The sequence below is a fragment of the Melozone crissalis genome, unplaced genomic scaffold (genome assembly GCF_028551555.1).
Source record: "Melozone crissalis strain CALT ecotype California unplaced genomic scaffold, PUWL_Pcris_2 ptg000056l_1, whole genome shotgun sequence".
In the NCBI taxonomy this organism is placed as follows: Eukaryota; Metazoa; Chordata; class Aves; order Passeriformes; family Passerellidae; genus Melozone; species Melozone crissalis.
The window spans coordinates 6336694-6355669 of record NW_026535834.1 but is presented as its reverse complement, the minus strand read 5'-3'; the positions used below and the strand labels follow the sequence as shown (position 1 = coordinate 6355669).

Genomic DNA, 18976 nt, shown 5'->3' with positions numbered 1-18976 from the left:
GAGTAAACAGAGCTTCAAATTCATGCACCAAAGAGAAGCCATGTTTGTCCAGCTCCACCTTCTCAATACAGTGCTACAAAGGCTGCTTAGAATTAAATATAAATACAGGGTTCCCAAGCCCACAGGATTAATTTCTTAAGAATAGGAGCCCATGAAATTTTCAAATAAGGCAACAGCATGGAGTAAATGTTATCTAGGATATCTTCCAAATGAAGAACACTGTGTAAATACTGGTAATGCTGCTCTTTGATAACATGCTGATTTTGAGAAATGCAGGCTGCCAAAGTAGCATTCTTGGTAAAAAATGGGGTAAGGGCTGGTGAGTGAAGATTAAAGTTGTCATGCATGACCTGTTGCTCAGTGCTGAGGCTGCACATGGGGCTGTGTTTTGTAACTCTGTGGAATAACATTTCCTAACATAAAGCTGGAGTGAAACCCTCTTCATCGTCCATGCAACTGATTCTGTAAGTGAAGTACAGCAAATCCTCGTCTCTGAAATACCTCTTGCAAATGTGCTTTTGGTGACTGCCTTTGCAAGGAACAGTAGTAAATGATGGAGATGGGTTTAACTTTGTCTGTGGACTACTGTGCTCTGGTTTTTATCATAGTGCTGTCATTGAGAGGAGAAAAAAAACCACCCTACACCTAGAAAAACTTAATTTAAATTTAGAACCTTTGTGTGTCCTGTCGTTCTGCTCTAATCCAAAACTTCTGTTTAGCTTTTAAAGAAGGAAGAGCTGGTTTTGAGCACAGTTCTAAACAACCTGAGTGAAAGTTGTTGAGCGTGGCACAAAATATGGAGCAGGTCTGTGAAATTCATTTTTCCCCCCAGTGCTTTGGCTGCAGGGAAGTAACTGTGTCTCTTTGTGTACAGCATGACTTTGCCTTCCAGTTAACTCTTTCTTTTTTAATGTCATACAGGCATGTATTTTTAATACAAATTAATAAATCATCAGCCAGATGTGAGCAATGAAAACGGATCTCACCTTTTCTAGGTCTGGTAGAGTTGTGTTTATATTTTGGCTCAAAATTAGCCAGTCAAGGTGGTTTAGACTTATTGGGTTATCTGCTGCTCTCCATCCTACCTCAGGTTGTTAGAGTACAGTAATAATCTCAGCGTTGCATATCATGACCTTGTTTTAGGCACTGTGCACATTGCAAGAGTTAGGCAAAGCTGTGTTTGTTTAAAGACATTAAAACAGCTGCAGAGTCTGTCCTTGTCAGGCCATTGTATCTTCAGGAGAAATAAAAAGCACGGAATTTGTTGCAAGTTGCCTAATTTCTGACTTTTTTCTTTTAGTGTGTTTTTATTATCCTGAAACCATAATTACAGATCTTGAGAAAATTGTTTAATTTACTTAACAGCTGCCACTGTGCCCTGTTACGTAAATCAGAGTTATAAATGGGAAATATTTACAAGTTGGAGTTACAGTGGAAATGCACGAGTGACTTCTCAGAAGCACACATTGCTTTTTTCAGTAATTGGACCCTGTCCTACACCCAGGCAGGCAGGGAGATTACACAGGCAATGCTTGTTGCTGAAGATGAAGCTTCCTTCCTGATTAAAAAGAAAAAAAAAATAGAGAAAGGGGGGTGCAGTTTCCTGTTGGAATCCTCGCTTTGAGGGAGCCGTGCCTCCCCCTGCTCCAGCTGCCCTTTGTGTGCAGGAGCTCTCTGACAAACCATGTCCAAACCCCTTTTTATAACAGCAATTGGGGTTTGCCTCTGCAGGCAGACCTGGGGTTTAAAGGGCTTTTTGCTCCCCTCTCATCTGCTTTTAATGCAGGACTACCAGTGCCAGTATCTCTGAGGTTTTAAGGCTTGATAAATAAAGGCTGTTCTGTTCTGTTCCTAAGCTTCAGCATTTTCTGGTAACGACCTAACACAGGGACTCAACCCAAAATTTCAGCTGCACGTAGAAAATGTGGTCTGACCTCGATATATATGATGTGAAAAATGAATAATAGCAGCACTGCAGGCAAAGTCTTCTCTTGCTATGATGTGACAGCCCAACCCCGCTGCAGAGGGTTCAAGAATTTGGCTGCACTTTTGGAAATGAGCCCTGTGGTTCTGCTGGGGAGATGTTTTAGCTCAGAGAGAGCACAGCACACAATGGCTTTGTTGGCTCTGTGCTTATGGCAGGACACTGAAGTAAAACCTGTTTTTTCTACCTGTAATATGTGGTGGTTTGGTTTTTTTGGCCTTTTTTTGAAGTGAAGCCATGCTCAAAGGCTGGGGAGCCACAGCAGCTGAAGGCTAGAGCCACTTAAAGGGATGATTAGGGCCTCTAAATCTCTGATTCATTAATTCAGGGAGGGTTTTATTTTTTTCACTTTCTTAAAAGACAAACTCCCTCTGTCATTGCAGAGTCAGCCTGTTAAATGAGAGCCATGCATTCAGAGTGGGTTCAGATTAGAAATTAGGGGAAAAAATCTTCACTCTGAGACAAAATCTCTCTCTCTCTCTCTCTCTCTCTCATTTCAGAGTCACCCTCTTAAATGAGAGCCATACATTCAGAGTGGGTTCAGATTAGAAATTAGGAAAAAAATCTTCACTCTGAGGGTGCTCAGGCCCTGGCACAGGGTGCCCAGAGAAGCTGTGGCTGCTCCATCCCTGGAACTGTCCAAGGCCAGGCTGGATGGGGCTTGGAGCAACCTGGGATAGTGGAAGGTGTCCCTGCCCGTGGCAGGGGCTTGGAACAAGATTTTTTTAGGTTTCTTCCACCCCAAACCATTCTGTGATTTCATGATGTGTGGGACACTGATTTCACAAGGTATCCAGGACATCTCCCAGTCCAGGACATCTCCATGTCCAGGTCCTTGCTTGGGTTTCCAGGTTTGGTTTCCTTGGTGCCATCCAGGCTCTCACACTCGTGTGGAGCTCCACAGTGCAGGGTCTGCCACAGGGAATAGTCTGAAGCTCATGAAAAGAAAGTTCAGATGTTTTCAGTCTGAGAGTGAAATTGCAGAAGGCCCTTAGAGGTCTGAGTTATTGTGCAATCTCTGTAAGTAATTTGTAATCAAAATACCTTTGCACATGTCACTTTCATATTTCCTGTAATAAAACAGCAAGAGCAATTAAGATTTTGGACCATAATCTTCTACAAGCTTCTAAAAATGAGTGGGCTGGGGATTTTTTGAGTTAGGGCTGAAATAGGCAGTTTTTAAATTTTTGATTGCTTCAAAAAAGGTTTGGTAATAGCTATTTCAATAGATTTTTTTTAACTGTTGCCTGACAAAACTCTTATGTGGCAACATAATTGATCTGAAGTTTGCTAAAAAAAAACCTAAGTAAGAAACCAGAAGAACTCTTCACAAAACTGAAGGACATCTGTACTCTGGTAACCCAGCATGTGACCTGTTGGGCTTTATGCATTTCAAATCAAAAAGAATCAGTAAATATATTGCCATATGCATGCAAATATGTCTAATAGCCCTCTGTGTATCTGTAATGTTGTTCTGCCACGGTTCAGAAAGTTGTCTGTGGTCTTGGCATTCCTCAGGAAACATTAGATTAATATAGCTGCCTTTGTCATAGATTTTTTTCTTGTTTAAGTAGGTGTGTGAAGGCCGGTGCTACATAAATGAATTACACGGAAGACTTTGGAGGAAGAAGGGGCTTGTAAACGAGACTGAAATTAATGAATATGAGAATTAGAAATCAAAACTTTATGTTTAGTCTGAGGAGAAACAATTCCTTAAACCCTAACCACATGGCTGTTTCTTGTTTGCATCAACTCTGGTTGACTGTTATTGTCTTCTGTTAATTCTCTGGGGCAGTGGCCTGACTTTGTTGAATGAGCCAATTGTTTTCCTTTGTGTTGCCCATGAAGTGAGTCCCCATCTGGTTTGTATCAGACTGTTTTCACAGCCAACAACTGCTGCCTTTTCTATATCCTGACACTTAAGGGCCCCATGCTATCAAAGCATTGCTGTGATAGCCTGTCTGGCTGGGCCCATACAGCTGTGCCTTGCAGCTTGAAGCCATTACCCAAGTAATGGTAACTTAGAACTTGAACTGGCTCTTATTCCCATTGGTGTCGTGTGTACAGTGAACAGAATGCATTTTTGTTGAACTCAGTGTTCCACAAAAAAAAAAAAAAAGAATTTTTTATTTTATTTTTTTTTCTGCTTTGAGTTTATGCAATCAGTTCCTTTTTATTTTCCAGCAGCTTCCTGTATCTACAGGCAGTTTTGTGTTCTTCTGAAATTAATGAACACAAGAAAAGCAGTACTTAGTTAAGGCACTGTTGTTATTACTTTTATGGTACATTAAAGCTCAATAAGTGAAAATTAAACAAGCAAATGATTCTTAATGAGGATTTTTTCTTATCAGATTTTAGAATAGGTTTCCAGGAAACTTTCTGTGCATGATGAATGTAGGTTGTGTGAATAAAGCTGCACCTTGGATACTGCACTGCTCCCTTTCCAATTGGCTCTCTAAAAATCCAGAGCAATGCACAGTGAGTCTGCATTAACCTGTTTACTTCTCATCTGAAGGAACAGGGAATGATTGTAAACCTGTAATAGCAGAGTTAAAACTGCATTGCAGTTTGCATTGCAGAATTTGTGAGAGAAGCTCCAGGCATGATCCAGACCCTTTACAGCTTCCAGCAATGTAGGAGACAGTCCTCTTGCAAGAGATTTTGCAACACGTGTCTTCTCTGCCTACAAGATTTGAAAAAACCCCAATATTGCATTAAATAACAGTGACACTTACCTGTTGTGTTTAAAGAAAGATGATCTTTAAGCCTTTGTTCTCTCCTGCTCTTGTGTAGGCAGCATAATGCTCAGTGACAGAGTAATGACAAGGGAAAACATATTCCCCAACTTGGAGATGTATTGAATTTTAAGTATATTCCAGACTCAGTTCTTCCCTGATATTTAAGAGGCAGAAAGAAAGAAAATAATGGATAATGTTTCTTAAAATCCTGATCTTATTGTAGCATGTGAGGGAAATTGCCAGAAAACAGATTGCTTTATCTGATACTTGCAGAGAAAGTATTGCTGAATTTCAGAGTCTGTTGTGTGTATAATGTGAGTGAATTTGCTTCAGGTGACATATTGGGAGCCATTAAATTCCATGAGGCACACAAGATAAGGCTTCCTTTGCCATTGTGCTTTTCCTGCTGGCACACACTGGGTGTCATCATGTCACATCAGGATTGTGCTGAATAATTGAGTCTGTGCCATTGTCAGCTGTGTGGAGGGTTTGCAAAAGCCACTTTGCTGAGGAGCTTTGTGTAATTGCTGTTCCTGTAACAGCTCCTGAATTCAGGTGTGTGCTCTGGAATGATGCACAGTGTCTGTGCCCTTCACCTCAGAGGACTTTTCCAGCCTCAGTGGTTGGATAATTCCAAGTTGTGTCCATCATCAGGCAGAGCCCAACTCTGCTCTCACACCTTCAGACTGGATTTGCATGCATGATCCTTTGCAGTGCAGATCTCCCTGTATTTTGGCCAGGCATATTTAAACCCAGAGAACTGATAAATTATTTTCCCTCAGATGCCAACAAGCTCTGTTAATCCTTCTCATGGCCTGTTGGTTTCTCTGGGTCTGGATTGGAGGCTCTTGAGACAGTAATTCATGTTTGGACTCAGGTGTTTGTTATTTCTTATCAGTAAAACAGTCTCACTGCTGTGAGTTCAGTAGCTTTTCATTAGAAGGCACAAAATGGGCAACAATCTCTTGTTACAAGGTCTTTTAAGACTAAACTGTCCAATGAAGAACTGACACCCAGATTATTTTCTCTTTTAACCCAATAACTGATCCCAAAGAGCCCCCAGTGGGGACTTTCCTGCCCAATTACACAATGCCACCCAAACCCATGGAGAAGAAAGAAGCAGCAGCATGAAGAAGAAACCCAGGACAACGCCCTGTGCCCTCCATCTTGCTTCCATCCACAGCACACCAAAAATCCCAAAACCTCAATTTCTCACCAAGTGACACACGTACACTGCTCTCTATAATCCATTTCACACTTCTGTGGATTCTAGTTTATCTTGAAGTCTGGGAAACTTTCTCCATGAATGAGGGTCTCAGAGCAGACAGGGAAATATTCCCTGGGTTTCCACAATGGCCCAAAGCACTGAGGGATGATCTGGGTGCTCTCCAGGTTTGGCACCAACACCTTGAGCTGGAAGAGTCAGAGCTGCAGAACTTCCTGAAGGCAATTGGTGCAGCCAGCATCCCACATTTCAATTTGTGTGTGTGTGGCTGCAGCTTCAGAGGCAAAGAGCATCGGCCCAAATGAGAACCTGATGGAAAAGGGTCTGTTCAAGGCCCTGCCTGACAGCAGCTCCAAGGCTTGTGCAGAGCAGCTCCTGACAAGAGCTGTTGGTTTCTCAGGTGCTGCTGGGAGCTGCCTGCAGTTCCTCCTGTGTTTTGTTGTTTTGTGCCACTTAGCACAGATGGAGGGGGATGATATTAAAATCACTGATGTGTCTGAGAGAGAGTAGAGAAGGTGCTGCACTGTGCTTAATGTGCAACATTAATGTAGAGAAATACATTTCTGCAGCTCATTTATTCTACTGCTTTAGAGCTCAGATTCACCCAAGTATTGCAAAGGAATTTTGGTTTTACTCTTTCCCATGTAACGAGCCAGGGGGGATTTTTTGTTTTGGTTTGATTTGGTTTGGGTTGGGTTCTTTTATTTGTTTGATTTGTTGTTGTTGCTGTTGTTATTGTTGTTGTTGTTGTTGGTTTTGGGAGGTTTTTTTTGGTTTGGTGGGGTCTTTTTGGGTTTTTGGGGTATTTTTGTTTTGTTTTGTTGTGTTTGGGGGGGTTGTTGTAGGGTTTTTTTTTTGTTTTGGGGGTTTTTTTTTGTTTTGTTTTTTATAAGGAGGAATGCTTATCTGTACTGCACAAAGTTTAATCATTTTAGATTTTAACAAACTTTAAAATAGCACAAGATAAAATCATATATTTACTCCCAGACCTTTCCAAGTTTCTGGTCACAGGATTGTGAAGGCAGAGCTGCTTGTCATCACACTGAGGGCTCATTTCAAGAACAGGTCAAAATAGGGTCTGGTCACAGGCAGGACCAGAGGAAATGGTCTCACGTTGCACCAAGGAAGGTTTAGGTTGGATATTAAGAAAAATTTCTGCACTGAAAGGGTGGCCAGACATTGGAACAGGCTGCCCTGGGAGAGTTGGAATCACCATCCTGAAAATGTTGAAAAAATGTGTTGGATGTGGTACTTGGGACCATGGTTTAGGGGTGAACATGGTGGTGAGGCTTAATGGTTGGACTTGATGATATTTGAAGTGTTTTCTAACCTAAATAATTTCATGTTTCTATAACAGTGAGTTCCCAGATCTTCCAGTAAAGACATTTAATGTTTTCCTTGTTTGAACATGTGCTCATTTATTCAGTCCTCTTTCTGAGCTAACAGAAAAGTTGTTTGCCTCTCTAAGCTTCCTAGAAATGCTTATTCCTACCCATTTTCAAAGGTCATTGATATCCACAAATGGTAAAACCTGTAGTGGCCACCCTCTGCTGCTAAACCAAAGGCTGGAAAAAATGTAATTTTTATAAGTTTGTTTGTTCATGTGCTAGAAATGCGCATGGAGATGTTCTGGAATTTATTAGACTGACCATTGGAAAATGCAAACTCTATGTTTGGGCTTTTGTTCTGTCTTGCTTTGTTTTGTTCCTGGGGAAAATGCTCATAATTTTCTTTTGAAAAGGTGTAATTACAAAAATTTGGGGTAATTGTGCTGTAGGTAGAAGCATTTTTAATATTCCAGATCCTGGTAATGGTAGTACAGTAAAGGGAGTCTTGGCAAACTGTTTCCAGATGGGGAATCCCATGACTTTGTTAGTGAAAATCATCAAAACAAATCACAGGATCATGTGAATATTTAAGTATTCAGAGTAGAGAAATAAAGCTAGTTTGCTTGTGGTCGTCTAGAAAAACACTTTTTATTTGAAGTTCTTTACACTGAGTGTACCTTATTTAATTTTTTATTATAAGAATGAATTTAGTGACTCCATTATATGTGAGGAGTGACTTGAAATGAGAAAATTCTGCCCTGCAGCACTGCCCTTCAGGCAGAAAGTTTTCTCTTTTCTTTCTGATACCCATTCCCTGACTTTCAGTCAAATCTGGGTGCAGATTGCAGCCATGGGATAAAACCTCTTGCCTGTTTGAGGGAGAGCTCATTGAGGTCTCTCACTGAACTTTTTAATGGTGAAAAGTGACTTGTGACTTCTTGCAGGGGTTCAATGAAACTTGTCCTCTGAGATTCCTCAGGATATTTTGGATATTTGGTGTCTGGAATCTGGCAGGGCTGGAATTGTCCAGTTCTATCCCTTTTTCATGGGCAGGGACACCTTCCCCTGTCCTCCCAAAATCCAACCTGGCCTTGGGCACTTCAGAGGATGGAGCATCCACAGCCTCACAGGGACACCCCACCTGCATTTTAGCTCTGAACTGGGAAGATTTTAATTAATTTTCAGATCTTAATTGATGGTGAAACATCACTTGACTTTGGTCGCTCAACTTTAATTATTCCTGTAAAAATATTTTTAAATTGTTGTTCAATAAAGGGAGGCCATGCAACTTCTAAGAATTGAAAAGATGCTTTGATTTTTATTTCTTTTCCTTGCCACTCCCCAAGAAGGCTGTGAATGCTGCTATGTGTGGCACTGTGGCACGATGCAGATAAGCTGGAGGCAGTATTGCTGCAATTAATATCATTAAGATGTGAGGTCTCAGTGGAGCCAGCGCTACTGCTGGCTTTGCACTGACATCCCAAGGGAATTCAGCAGAACTTTATCTTAGAATTAAGTGTGAATTCCCATAATTGATCATTCAAGTTCCTTTTTTTTTTTTGTTTGTTGCTTTATTTTGTTTCAGATAAGGCATTAAAATGTATGGACCCCCAAACATGAATAACAGAGCCCGATATATTCTAGAAATATGCTTTTGAAATCACCTTTCTGTCCACTTTCTGGTTAAATTTTGCATTTTTTTTTTAATTATATATAGGTGATATTTAGTTTTACTGAATAAGTAAAATATTAATTACACCATTAGATCTGCAGATTTTTAATTATCACTTGTCAGATTCTCCTGATTCCCCCAGCTGTTTACCCAGGTTATCTCTTGTGGATTTAGGGATTACTCCTCCCCCTGGCCCTTGCACAAGACACACATTTTCCTGGTGGTTTTTCAAAGACTCTGGACCAGTAAGGAACCAACTCCTTCTCTTTTTCTTATTTTAAAATAAAAGTTGCAGCTTTTATTTATGCTAAGTTTTCCTCAGGAAAATTGGTTGCAGCCTAGAGAGAGCAGTGCTTGAATGTTAAATTATTTGTTCTGAGCCAATTGCACATCCAGAAATCACAGCCATCTGTATGGAAAAATCAAATTCACTTTTAATATTTCTTCTTAGTACTAATAATTGTTGCATTTATTTGGAAAGATCATTACACATGTTTTGGAAGGGATTTGGTGGGAAACAGCAGCAAAAGATGTGGCCAGGGAACAAATTTGTCAAGCAGTGAGAGGTTCTACAGAGCAAAAGATGCCAGATCTAAAGGAGCAGAGGAGATTTTAGGCACCAAAAGGAAATATTTATTTAGTAAACTCTGCAATCTCGTTTCTAGATGTTTTTGGAGCTGCTTTCTGTCTGCCCTTCCCTGCTGGTCTCTGTGTTAGGATTTTGAAAAATCTGGTTCTAGTTTATTTAATGTATTTCTAGTTTTTGTTCTGTTTAGTGTTGCTGTTGGTGGGAATATAGAGTGTTTTGGAAAAACCACTGAACCTTGAACTCCAACTTGAGAGGAGGAGAAAACCATTTTCAAATATTCTGCTTTGAAATACTTGTTAGCTGCTGAGCCTGGCCCCACCCTCCTTTACTGGCTGGAGATCTGCATTTATTTTCTTTTTGGAAATATTTATAGCTGGGCTATACATTGGGGGTTACACAAACAAACAGCAAAAGCACAGTGTGTGTGTATACACGTGTTTATTTTCTGTGTGCTTGTGTGCAGGGTTTCTGTAAGTACATGACACCAAGGGGAAGGTGGAATTTGCCAAGTTTAGGTCAGAACTTGAACTGAACTCACATTATATAGTTTTCTGTCTCCACGGGTGTCTGTGGCCCACTTATGGAAGTTTATGAGTTGGCTGCAGCCTTTGAGAATGAAACCATGCTTTTTCAGCTCCAGCAGTAGACTCGTGCTTTTAAATCCAGACATTTTTGGCTCAGTTCCCCCAGATGTCTGTCCATTTCTGTAAAACAGCTCAAGTGTTTTAATTGTAAATGCACCCCTTGCATGGAGCTCAGGCCTAGAAATCTGGCCTTGTTTTGCCTCAAGTCTTTTCTGTTTGTCATGGAACAGCCAAGTTGGGGCAGTGTGGGTTGGGGTTAAAAAAGAGCTGCAGGCATTTGCAGGACACCTTGTTCTTGTTTTCTGTGCTTCTGTCCCACTGGAAGGCAGAGCTCTCACCTGCTGCCAGGTGAATGTTTGGCAAAGCATTCGCACAACAGCAAGAGAGCCCCTGCCCTAAAAAGCACATTTTGGCAGAGCTGAAAAAGCCCAAGTTCTCCACAATAACCTAAACAAGCCCATGGATTCGAGGTGACAAAAGCAAGAAAAGCTCTGGAGGAGGAACTCTCATTTCTAATAAATGGAGAATAATTTGTCCAAAATTTTGGATTATTTGAGTACCTGTTGATGGTCCTGCTTATTCCTGAAAAGATTGTATTCATTAGTTCTATAACCTATCCACTTTCAATTTTATAAGCCATTGAATCCAGAAACATTGAATAGCCAGTGTGCACAATGCAGCTAAATGTGATTCTGAACTGGAAATGCTAAATATCATTATAATTAGTAGCATGATTGACATTGCAGTGTAATTTCTTTTTTCAGCTCAGCCTTCAGAATTACTTACATCAAAATATGGATGTTTCTTATCCAAGAATGTGTTAGCCCAGCAAGCCTGGAATAATTTTGATTTTGCCAGAAATGCCACTTCTTGGGTTGCTGTGCTTGGTAACTCACCTGTACAATTATGTATGAAAGTGAGTGAATTTCAGTGTGGTCCCACACAAACCCATGGAGACATGGCCTGGACACATATTGGTGCAAAATGGAACTCACAGGTTTGCTTACAGGTACAAGGAGACCTTCAAGAGCATCCAGTTCCACCCCTGCCATGGGCAGGGAACTCCCACTCTCCCAGGTTGCTCCAAGCTGTCCTATCCTCCAGAGAGGAGAAAAGAGAGGAGAAAAGAGAGGAACAGATAAGAGAATGGAGATGCAGATAAGAGAGGCTGCCCGGCTGAGAGCTGGGGATGTTCAGCCTGGAGAAGGCTCCAGGGACACCTTAAAGGCCCTGCCAGTGTCTAAAGGGGCTCCAGGGGAGCTGGGGAGGGACTTTGGACAAGGGATGGAGTGACAGGACAAGGGGAATGGCTTCAGACTGACAGAGGGCAGGGTTAGGTGAGATCTTAAAAAAAAATTCTTCCCTGTGAAGCCCTGGCACAGGTTGCCCAGAGAAGCTGTGGCTGCCCCATCCATGCAAATGTTCCAGGCCAGGCTGAATGGAGCTTGGAGCAACCTGGGATAGTGGAAGGTGTCCCTGCCCCTGGCAGGGGTGGGACTGGATTATCTTGAAGGTCCCTTCCAACCCAAACCATTCTGTGGCTCTATAAAATGTTCCTACAGCCCGTGGTTCTGTTACCTTTGAGCCTGTAGACATTTGTTCTTCTACTTTGCTTTAGAACTTCTTTACTTCTCTAAAGAACTTCTGACAACTCTCCCTTCTAATGGTCTTTGCAACTGTATGCCAGATGTAAATCTTTTTATGTAGGGAAAAAGCAAAATGGGGAAATGACAGGAGATAAAAAAAAGCACCTTCAGTGAAGATTTTAAGATGCTGAGTTGGATCTGCAGGTGCTGTGCTACCCCAGTGCTCAGAGCACTTGAGCTAATGCCATCTGGAGGAAGTTATTTGTTGGGACAGGACAGTGTTTGAAACTTTGAAGTCAGGAATAAACAAAGAAAAAGCAGCTGGAATCTGGCAGAGGAAGAAACAAGTCATTCCTATCAGCCCCTGCTATTAAAGGAATGAGAGCTCTGCACTGGAGTTGTTTTTACAGTCTTGGGAGTTTATTCTTGCTCTTGAAGAGAGCTGCTTCAGTTGGGGAATAGAGGGAGGATTGTTTTGAAATTTTAGGAAGCAATAGGTAGGTAATTACAATAATTATGGTTCTGGTTTTATATACTGAAAAATAACCTGGGTCCTGATCCTTCAAACCCTCCTTATTTATTGTCTTGGTGGGGAGGGGTGATTTACAAGAGCATGGACTGACAGGGCAAGGGAGAATGGCTTCAAAATGAAAGAAAGCAGGTTTAGATTTGATATTGGAAAAAAATTCTGGACTGTGAGGGTGGTGGGACACTGGCACAGGTGCCCAGAGCAGCTGTGGCTGCCCCAGGATCCCTGGGAGTGCTCCAGGCCAGGTTGGACATTGAGGTTTGGAGCAACCTGGGATGGTGGAAGGTGTCCCTGCTCTTGGCAGGGGTTGGAACTGGATTGTCTGTAGGGTCTCTTCCAACCCAAACCATTTTCTGATTCCATGATTACAGTTTCACTTACAAGATATGGCTCTCTTTCATCCCCAGATAGATTTAAAATAGTTTTATTTCATATATGGACACCCAGTCAGAGGAGTTAAAGCACATGGTTTTCATTTGGCTTAGGAGTCAGACTTGTTTAGTCTTTTTATTTTGCCAAATAGAAAATTCAAAAAGAAAGATTTTAAACATTTTTCTTTGTTCTTACTGTTGCTATATGGAGTGAGTAACCAAACTTCCTTCAGTGTGGTTTATTCCTTTTTCCTTTGGCACACATTCATGACACCCTTTGTATGTGGCATATTCTGAGTGTGACAGTGCCTCTTAGAGAAAAACTCCCTTCACAGGTCACTGGATGGTTGACACACCATTAATTTTTATGCTTCTGTTAAACAAAGGTCTGGAAATTAAATACTGTACATGAATTTGTTAGAGAGTGCCAAGAACAGGAAAAATCTCTGATCTGAATTGTGACCTTTTCCATCAGCAGGTCACCAAGATGTTTTCAGTCACTGATGAGTTTCTAGCAGCCAAGGACTCTCTTACCAAGAGTGTCAGTTTTCACAGCTCATAGGAATTTATTCTATTAGAATAATGAATTTGGAAAACTGGAGGTCACTTAAGGTCACATGCTCCATTTATTGGATTTTAACAAGGAAAATTTTTATAAATACACCTAACTACATGATTACAAAATTGTACTGAGTACTCCCAGAGCCTCTAAAAAAGGAGGGAGGAGGGAAGCCATGAAGATTACCTGACTGCTTGCCCTTTTGTGCTTTGTAAAGGAAAAAAAATTCATTTCAATTTTTATGGTATATCAAAAGATTTTAACCGTTCTGGTAAGGAACTCAGTGTTAAAGAGGAAACCATCTTAATATTGGTTATGAGCTGCTCTCTGATGAGGGGAAGACATAAAATGGAATATCACATTATTAAAGAAGGAGCAGAGCAGGGGCTATACAAGGATTTAAACGAGTCTGCCTCTGTTTGTGTCTTTATCCCCAAACCCCTCCCTGGATGTGTGTATAAAGTGTTTTATGCACTGGGTGTGCACGAGGTTACACTCAGCAAAAGGTAATAATGAGAAAACACATGTGAGAGTAACTTGGTAGTTGTATTTTTGGGGCCAATGTAGAGTTTCAGGACTAGCAGCTTTTTATCCTGGGAAGTTACAGGCATGGAGCAGAATCTCCCATTTAGCTGAAATGTGATATCCACAGTTTTTTCACAGTTAAAATGCTGAAAATCCACGTTCTGTATTTTCTGTGTGCATTTACCAAAGTCAGAGACTTCAGATTTCTGCCTTTAAAAAAGGGCAGTGTTGACTTTGGGTATTTTTAAATTAAAGATATTTTGATAGCTCAGGAACTGGTAAATTTTCTCTTGAGCAAGTAGATGGAAGTACTATTTTTATTTTTTCTGTCTTTTAGCACTTTATAACTATTGTAAAATTGGGCTCCGGTATATCTGTAAAATATATTAGAGTATGTGTTAGAGGAATGCAGACTAATATGATACTTTCTTTTAGCACTCCCAGAATCAAAGACTTGAGAGGTTCTGACAGAGCCTTGGGAGAAGGGAATATTACTTTCTTTTTTCCTTTCATTTTTTCTTTTTTCATTTTTTCCCCCCTTTTTTAACAAACCTGAAAACAGCTGTTGAAACAATGACATCATGGAATGTGACATGACTGTGGAAATTATTAAGAAAGTCAAGCTTTGACAGCATCAAACTACATCTAGGGTTGGAGAGGGGCTTTAGTAGAGGATGATTTGCCAGGTTTCCTTGGGCATTGCTCAGTCAGGTCTTCTCTGTGTCATTTTCATGCCTGACCAAACAAACCCAGCAGCCTTTTTGTATCACACAAACACAGCCACAGACTGCAATCCCAAAATCCCGGGATGGTTTGGGTTGGAAGGGACCTTAAAGCTCATCTCATTCCAAATCCCTGCCATGGCAGGGACACCTTCCACTATCCCAGGTTGCTCCAAGCCCCATCCAACCTGGCCTGGAACATTTCCAGGGATCCAGGGGCAGCCACAGCTTCTCTGGGCACCTGTGCCAGGGCCTCACCACCCTCATAACCAACACCTTCTTCCCAATATCCCATCTAACTCTGCTCTTTGTTAGTTTAAATCCATTCCCCTTGTTCCATCACTCCACACCCTTGTGGAAAATCCCTTTCCAGCTCTCTTCCACTTAGGCCACGGGAAGGCTGCTCTGGCATCTCCCCAAATCCTTCTCCTCTCCAGGTGATGTGCTGATTCCCTGAGGACACAGAAAATGCTCTTGGTGCTCCTGCTGCCTTCCTGAATAGCAAGAGGCTGTGCTGGCTCAGGTCACTGCCTGTCCTGCCTTTACTGTCTTGGGCCTCACTGATATTTGATTTCCCAGGCTGTTGGCTGCTGTTCCAGCAGGAAAACAGCAGTGGAATTTTATTTTAGCAGTGGGGTTTTGTTTTAATTAGCCATTTGAAGCGTGCTTTGCTGCCAGTCAGATGAATGCAGATGACTGCTTCAGTGACACAATAGATAATTAACTGGGCTGAAAGAAAGCCTAACTTTTTTGTTTTATTGGGAAAGCAGTGTTTTAATTACCTAGTCTATCACAGAGGAAGGGAGAATTGTTACAGCTTATTGGAATAAGAACAAGCTCCAAGACTTTGCTGTTGTACATGGACTCAGATATGTTTGTTTTGCTTGTAGCTGCTGCACTTAAATGCCCCCAGGACAACTGAAATCTCAAAATGCTCTTGCTGCAGTTGAGTGCCAGTGCCATTTCTCCTGAGTTCCTTTGTTCTTTGTTTCTACCCTGATCCATGACTTCCTTTCCCTGCTCCATGAATTGATTCATCTGGTCTCCTTCCTTTGGCTAAATACATTAATTTTTGCCCATGGCTTTTCCAATGCTGTGGAAAACACCAGAATCACCAGTATGCATATTTTCAATTATTCTGGGCCTGCTGAAGGTTATAGATATGTGTGTGTGTGTGTGTGTGTGTGTGGTGGGTGTATGTAAATACAACCCAGTGTATTTATAGAACTCAGGTGCTTCCAATACTTAAAGGGCATCCATAAATCTGGAAAGGGACTTTGTACAAGGGCATGGACTGACAGGACAAAGGGGAATGGCTTGAAACTAACAGAGAGTAAGGTTAAATTGGAGATTAGGAAGAAATTCTTCTCTGTGAGGGTGGTGAGGCCCTGGCACAGAGGAGCTCTGGCTGCCCCTGGATCCCTGGCAGTGTTCCAGGCCATCTTGGATGGGGCTTGGAGCAACCTGGGATAGTGGAAGGTGTCCCTGCCATGGCAGGGGCTTGGAATGAGATGGTCTTGAAGACCCTTCTGTGATTTAATGATGTGCACAGAAATCCATCCCTTTGTTACCTGGTAAGGAGAGTTCTGCTGGCCACAGCAGCACCCTCTGAAGTGCCTCAGAACTGTGGGCAGCAGGGCTGTCTGTGTACCTGCATTCCCATGGAAAATTGGGATGACTTCAGCACAGTTCACAGACAGCAAATAATGACTTTAGTTTTCCTTTTTACTTACTCTTTCCTTTTGTTTTTTTAGGAGATGCTGCCCCTCACCTGAATCCACATCTTTCTGCAGCAGGGGTGTCAGTGCAGCTGCCTGGCATGAGCACAGAGAATGAAACTCAGAGTCTGAGCAGTGCACGTGGAGATTCAGATTCTTCAGGCACAGACACATTTTAAAGCTTAGGGCTGTTTCTGGCAGTCTCTGTCTGAAGATGTTGTCACTGGTACGTTTGTCTGTCTAGTGTGATAGTCTGGCTGTTCCATCAAAATAACAGCCTTTCAGTACTGCTTATTTTCTACTATTTTTTCTTACAATTTTGTTATTATTTTAAATGATTCTGCCTGTGAATATATCAATTATTTTTAAGCAAATAAATTTCAGTTTTTTCCAGAATTGTTGTGAGTTGAAGTCAATAAAGACCTTTTAAATATTTATTATTATGGGAGAATGTGGAAGTGGTTGGTATTAAAATCCACTGCAAAAGTGTGTCTCACTTATGGAAAACCTCTTGGCTCAATATCACATCAGTACTGTCAGAATGTTGAGCCACAGGGAAATATATTTGGAGCCAAAGTCTGGAAGAGAAATTTCTCTTTCTAGGTATCATCAGAGGTTGTTCATCCTTAGAAGACCACTGTGGCAAGCCAGTAATTCAAAACTGTGTGTGAAAAAGACCTCTAGAATTTGTATTATTAGGAAGAATTTATTTTTTTAGACTTACAAGAATTTCTCAACATTTCATGTTTATTTCCCTAAAGATTTTTTCCCATCTTGATGCCTGTGAATGCGAGACTGTGTAAGTAAGGCTATTTCTTTACACTTTTAATGTATTTTTTTTTTTCTCTTCTCATGGGACAGAATTAATTCCTGCAGTCTCAGCCCTTCAGAACCATGGCAATCTCAGTTGGGAATGCCACAGTAATGGTGAACAGCAAGAGTGCATGGACACAGTGCCACCCTCCCAGGGACTGCTCCAACTTGTGGAGACTCGATCAGGACAAGGGGGTTGATCCAGGGGGAAGGTGGGATCACCTGTCCCAAACAGCGTCCAAGCACAATGAAAAAGGAATTCAAATGTGTTCCAGTAGAAAAACTGGGAAAGAGGCTGTTTTCTAAGCAAGGCAAACAAAGCTTTTGCTCTGTTCCTCATCACTTATGAGAGGCATTTAGTTGTTGCAGATACTCATAACTGTGAGCAGTTCCCATTACTCTTATTTTCTGGAGCCTGCACTGATTTCCTCTCTCCTTAACAGAGAAATATCAGAAGTTCCTTTTGGCTTTATGTTGATCTCATTGACCACAAGGTTCAGTTAATTTGCTGCAGCATCTGCAAGGCTAAATGGAAAAGGAGAGAGAGCTTCAGCCTGCAAGGTCAGTGACATCCCCAGGATTCAGCTTTCAAGGGTGTCTCTTAAGCACCTTGCAGAGTTGTGCTCTTGTCTGTGAGAGACACATAAATAGCAGATTTGGGTGGGGGTAAAAGAGTGTCACTTTAAAAAAAAGGAAAATGCAGCATCACTTTAAAATGCAACCACTTTAAAAAAAAAGGAAAAGCAAAAATGAGAACTACAGAACCATGGAATGGTTTAGGCTGGAAGGAACCTTAAAGCTCATCCGGTTCCATCCCCTGCCATGGGCAGGGACACCTCTCACTATCCCAGGCTGCTCCAAGCCCCATCCAGGCTGGCCTTGGGCACTGCCAGGGATCCAGGGGCAGCCACAGCTGCTCTGGGCACCCTGTGCCAGGGCCTCACCACCCTCACAGCAAGAATTTAATCCTAAGATGCAGTCTATGGGATGGCATCTCTGGGAGCTGGCTTCCAGCACATGATGCCACAACCCCTGGCACCAGCAGGGAGCTGCTTCCCAAAGTTCTGCTGCTGTGATGGGGATCTGCACAGCTCTGCTCATTGCTGCTCTCTGTGGAACTGCACTTTAAATCCCACTATTGACCCAATCAATGCTTTCTATAAACAACAGCTTCTCTGGGAGGATGGGAATGTTCTTTTACTCTGCAGTAGAAGTTGCTATGAGAAGTGATTGCACTAAAACAGGTGAGAGGATAAGGAAATGCAGTGGAGAGGGTGTCACAGACACGTTTTATGAAAAATCCTTTCCTTAGGACTTTTCCTCCTGAGAAGCTGGGAGGCCTCAGGAACAAAATACAAACAATGATTATCTGCTGCTGTGGAATGCAACAGGTACATCTGTGATTGGTTTCATGTTGGTTGTTTCTAATTAATGGCCAATCACAGTCAGCTGGCTCAGACTGTCTAGTCAGTCACAAGCCTTTGATATCATTCCTTTTCTATTCTTAGCCAGCCTTCTGATGAAATCCTTTCTTCTATTCTTTTAGTATAGTTTTAATATAATATATATCCTAAAATAATAAATCAGCCTTCTGAAACATGGAGTCAGATCCTCGTCTCTTCCCTCATCCTAAAACCCTTGTGAACACCATAACAGAGAGGGAAAAGAGCTTCTTAAACTTAAATCTTTCCTGCAAGAGCAATCCTTGCTGGAGCTGTGTTGCAGGGGCTCTGTCAGTCCCTGCATGGCTCAGGGTGCTGATGTGCAATTCAGGTTCCCTTTGTTGCAGGTAAAGAGCAGCTGAGCTGTTGCTGTGCCCAGGGCTGCAAGGCTGGGTCAGGACTGTGCTCTGCTAAACAAAGTGCAGTAACTGAATTGAGAGCATGCAGAGAGCTGTCAATGAGGGATGGGGATGGGATGGAGGCAGCAGATGGATACACAGGCAAGGAGACTGTTTAGGAAAGGATGAGGCAGCCCAACCAGTGGGAGAGGCCATCAGCTCATAATCCCAGGAAAGTTATTGCATGGGGTTT

The 18976-nt window shown here is 41.9% G+C and overlaps 1 protein-coding gene across 6 annotated transcripts in view; it reads left to right on the top strand.

Moving 5' to 3' along the window:
- KIAA0586 (KIAA0586 ortholog) overlaps nt 1–16911 on the top strand; it is a 70184-nt gene extending 53273 nt beyond the window's left edge. For 4 of the 6 annotated variants that reach the window (XM_054286674.1, XM_054286677.1, XM_054286676.1 and 1 more), the window contains one exon: nt 16167–16502. In XM_054286674.1, the coding sequence (XP_054142649.1) occupies nt 16167–16309 (143 nt within the window). In that variant the 3' untranslated portion in view covers nt 16310–16502. Of the gene's footprint in view, nt 1–16166; nt 16503–16733 lie in introns of those variants that run through there. The other 2 variants (XM_054286675.1, XM_054286679.1) reach the window with 2 other exon arrangements.
- The last annotated feature ends 2065 nt before the right edge of the window (nt 16912–18976 follow it).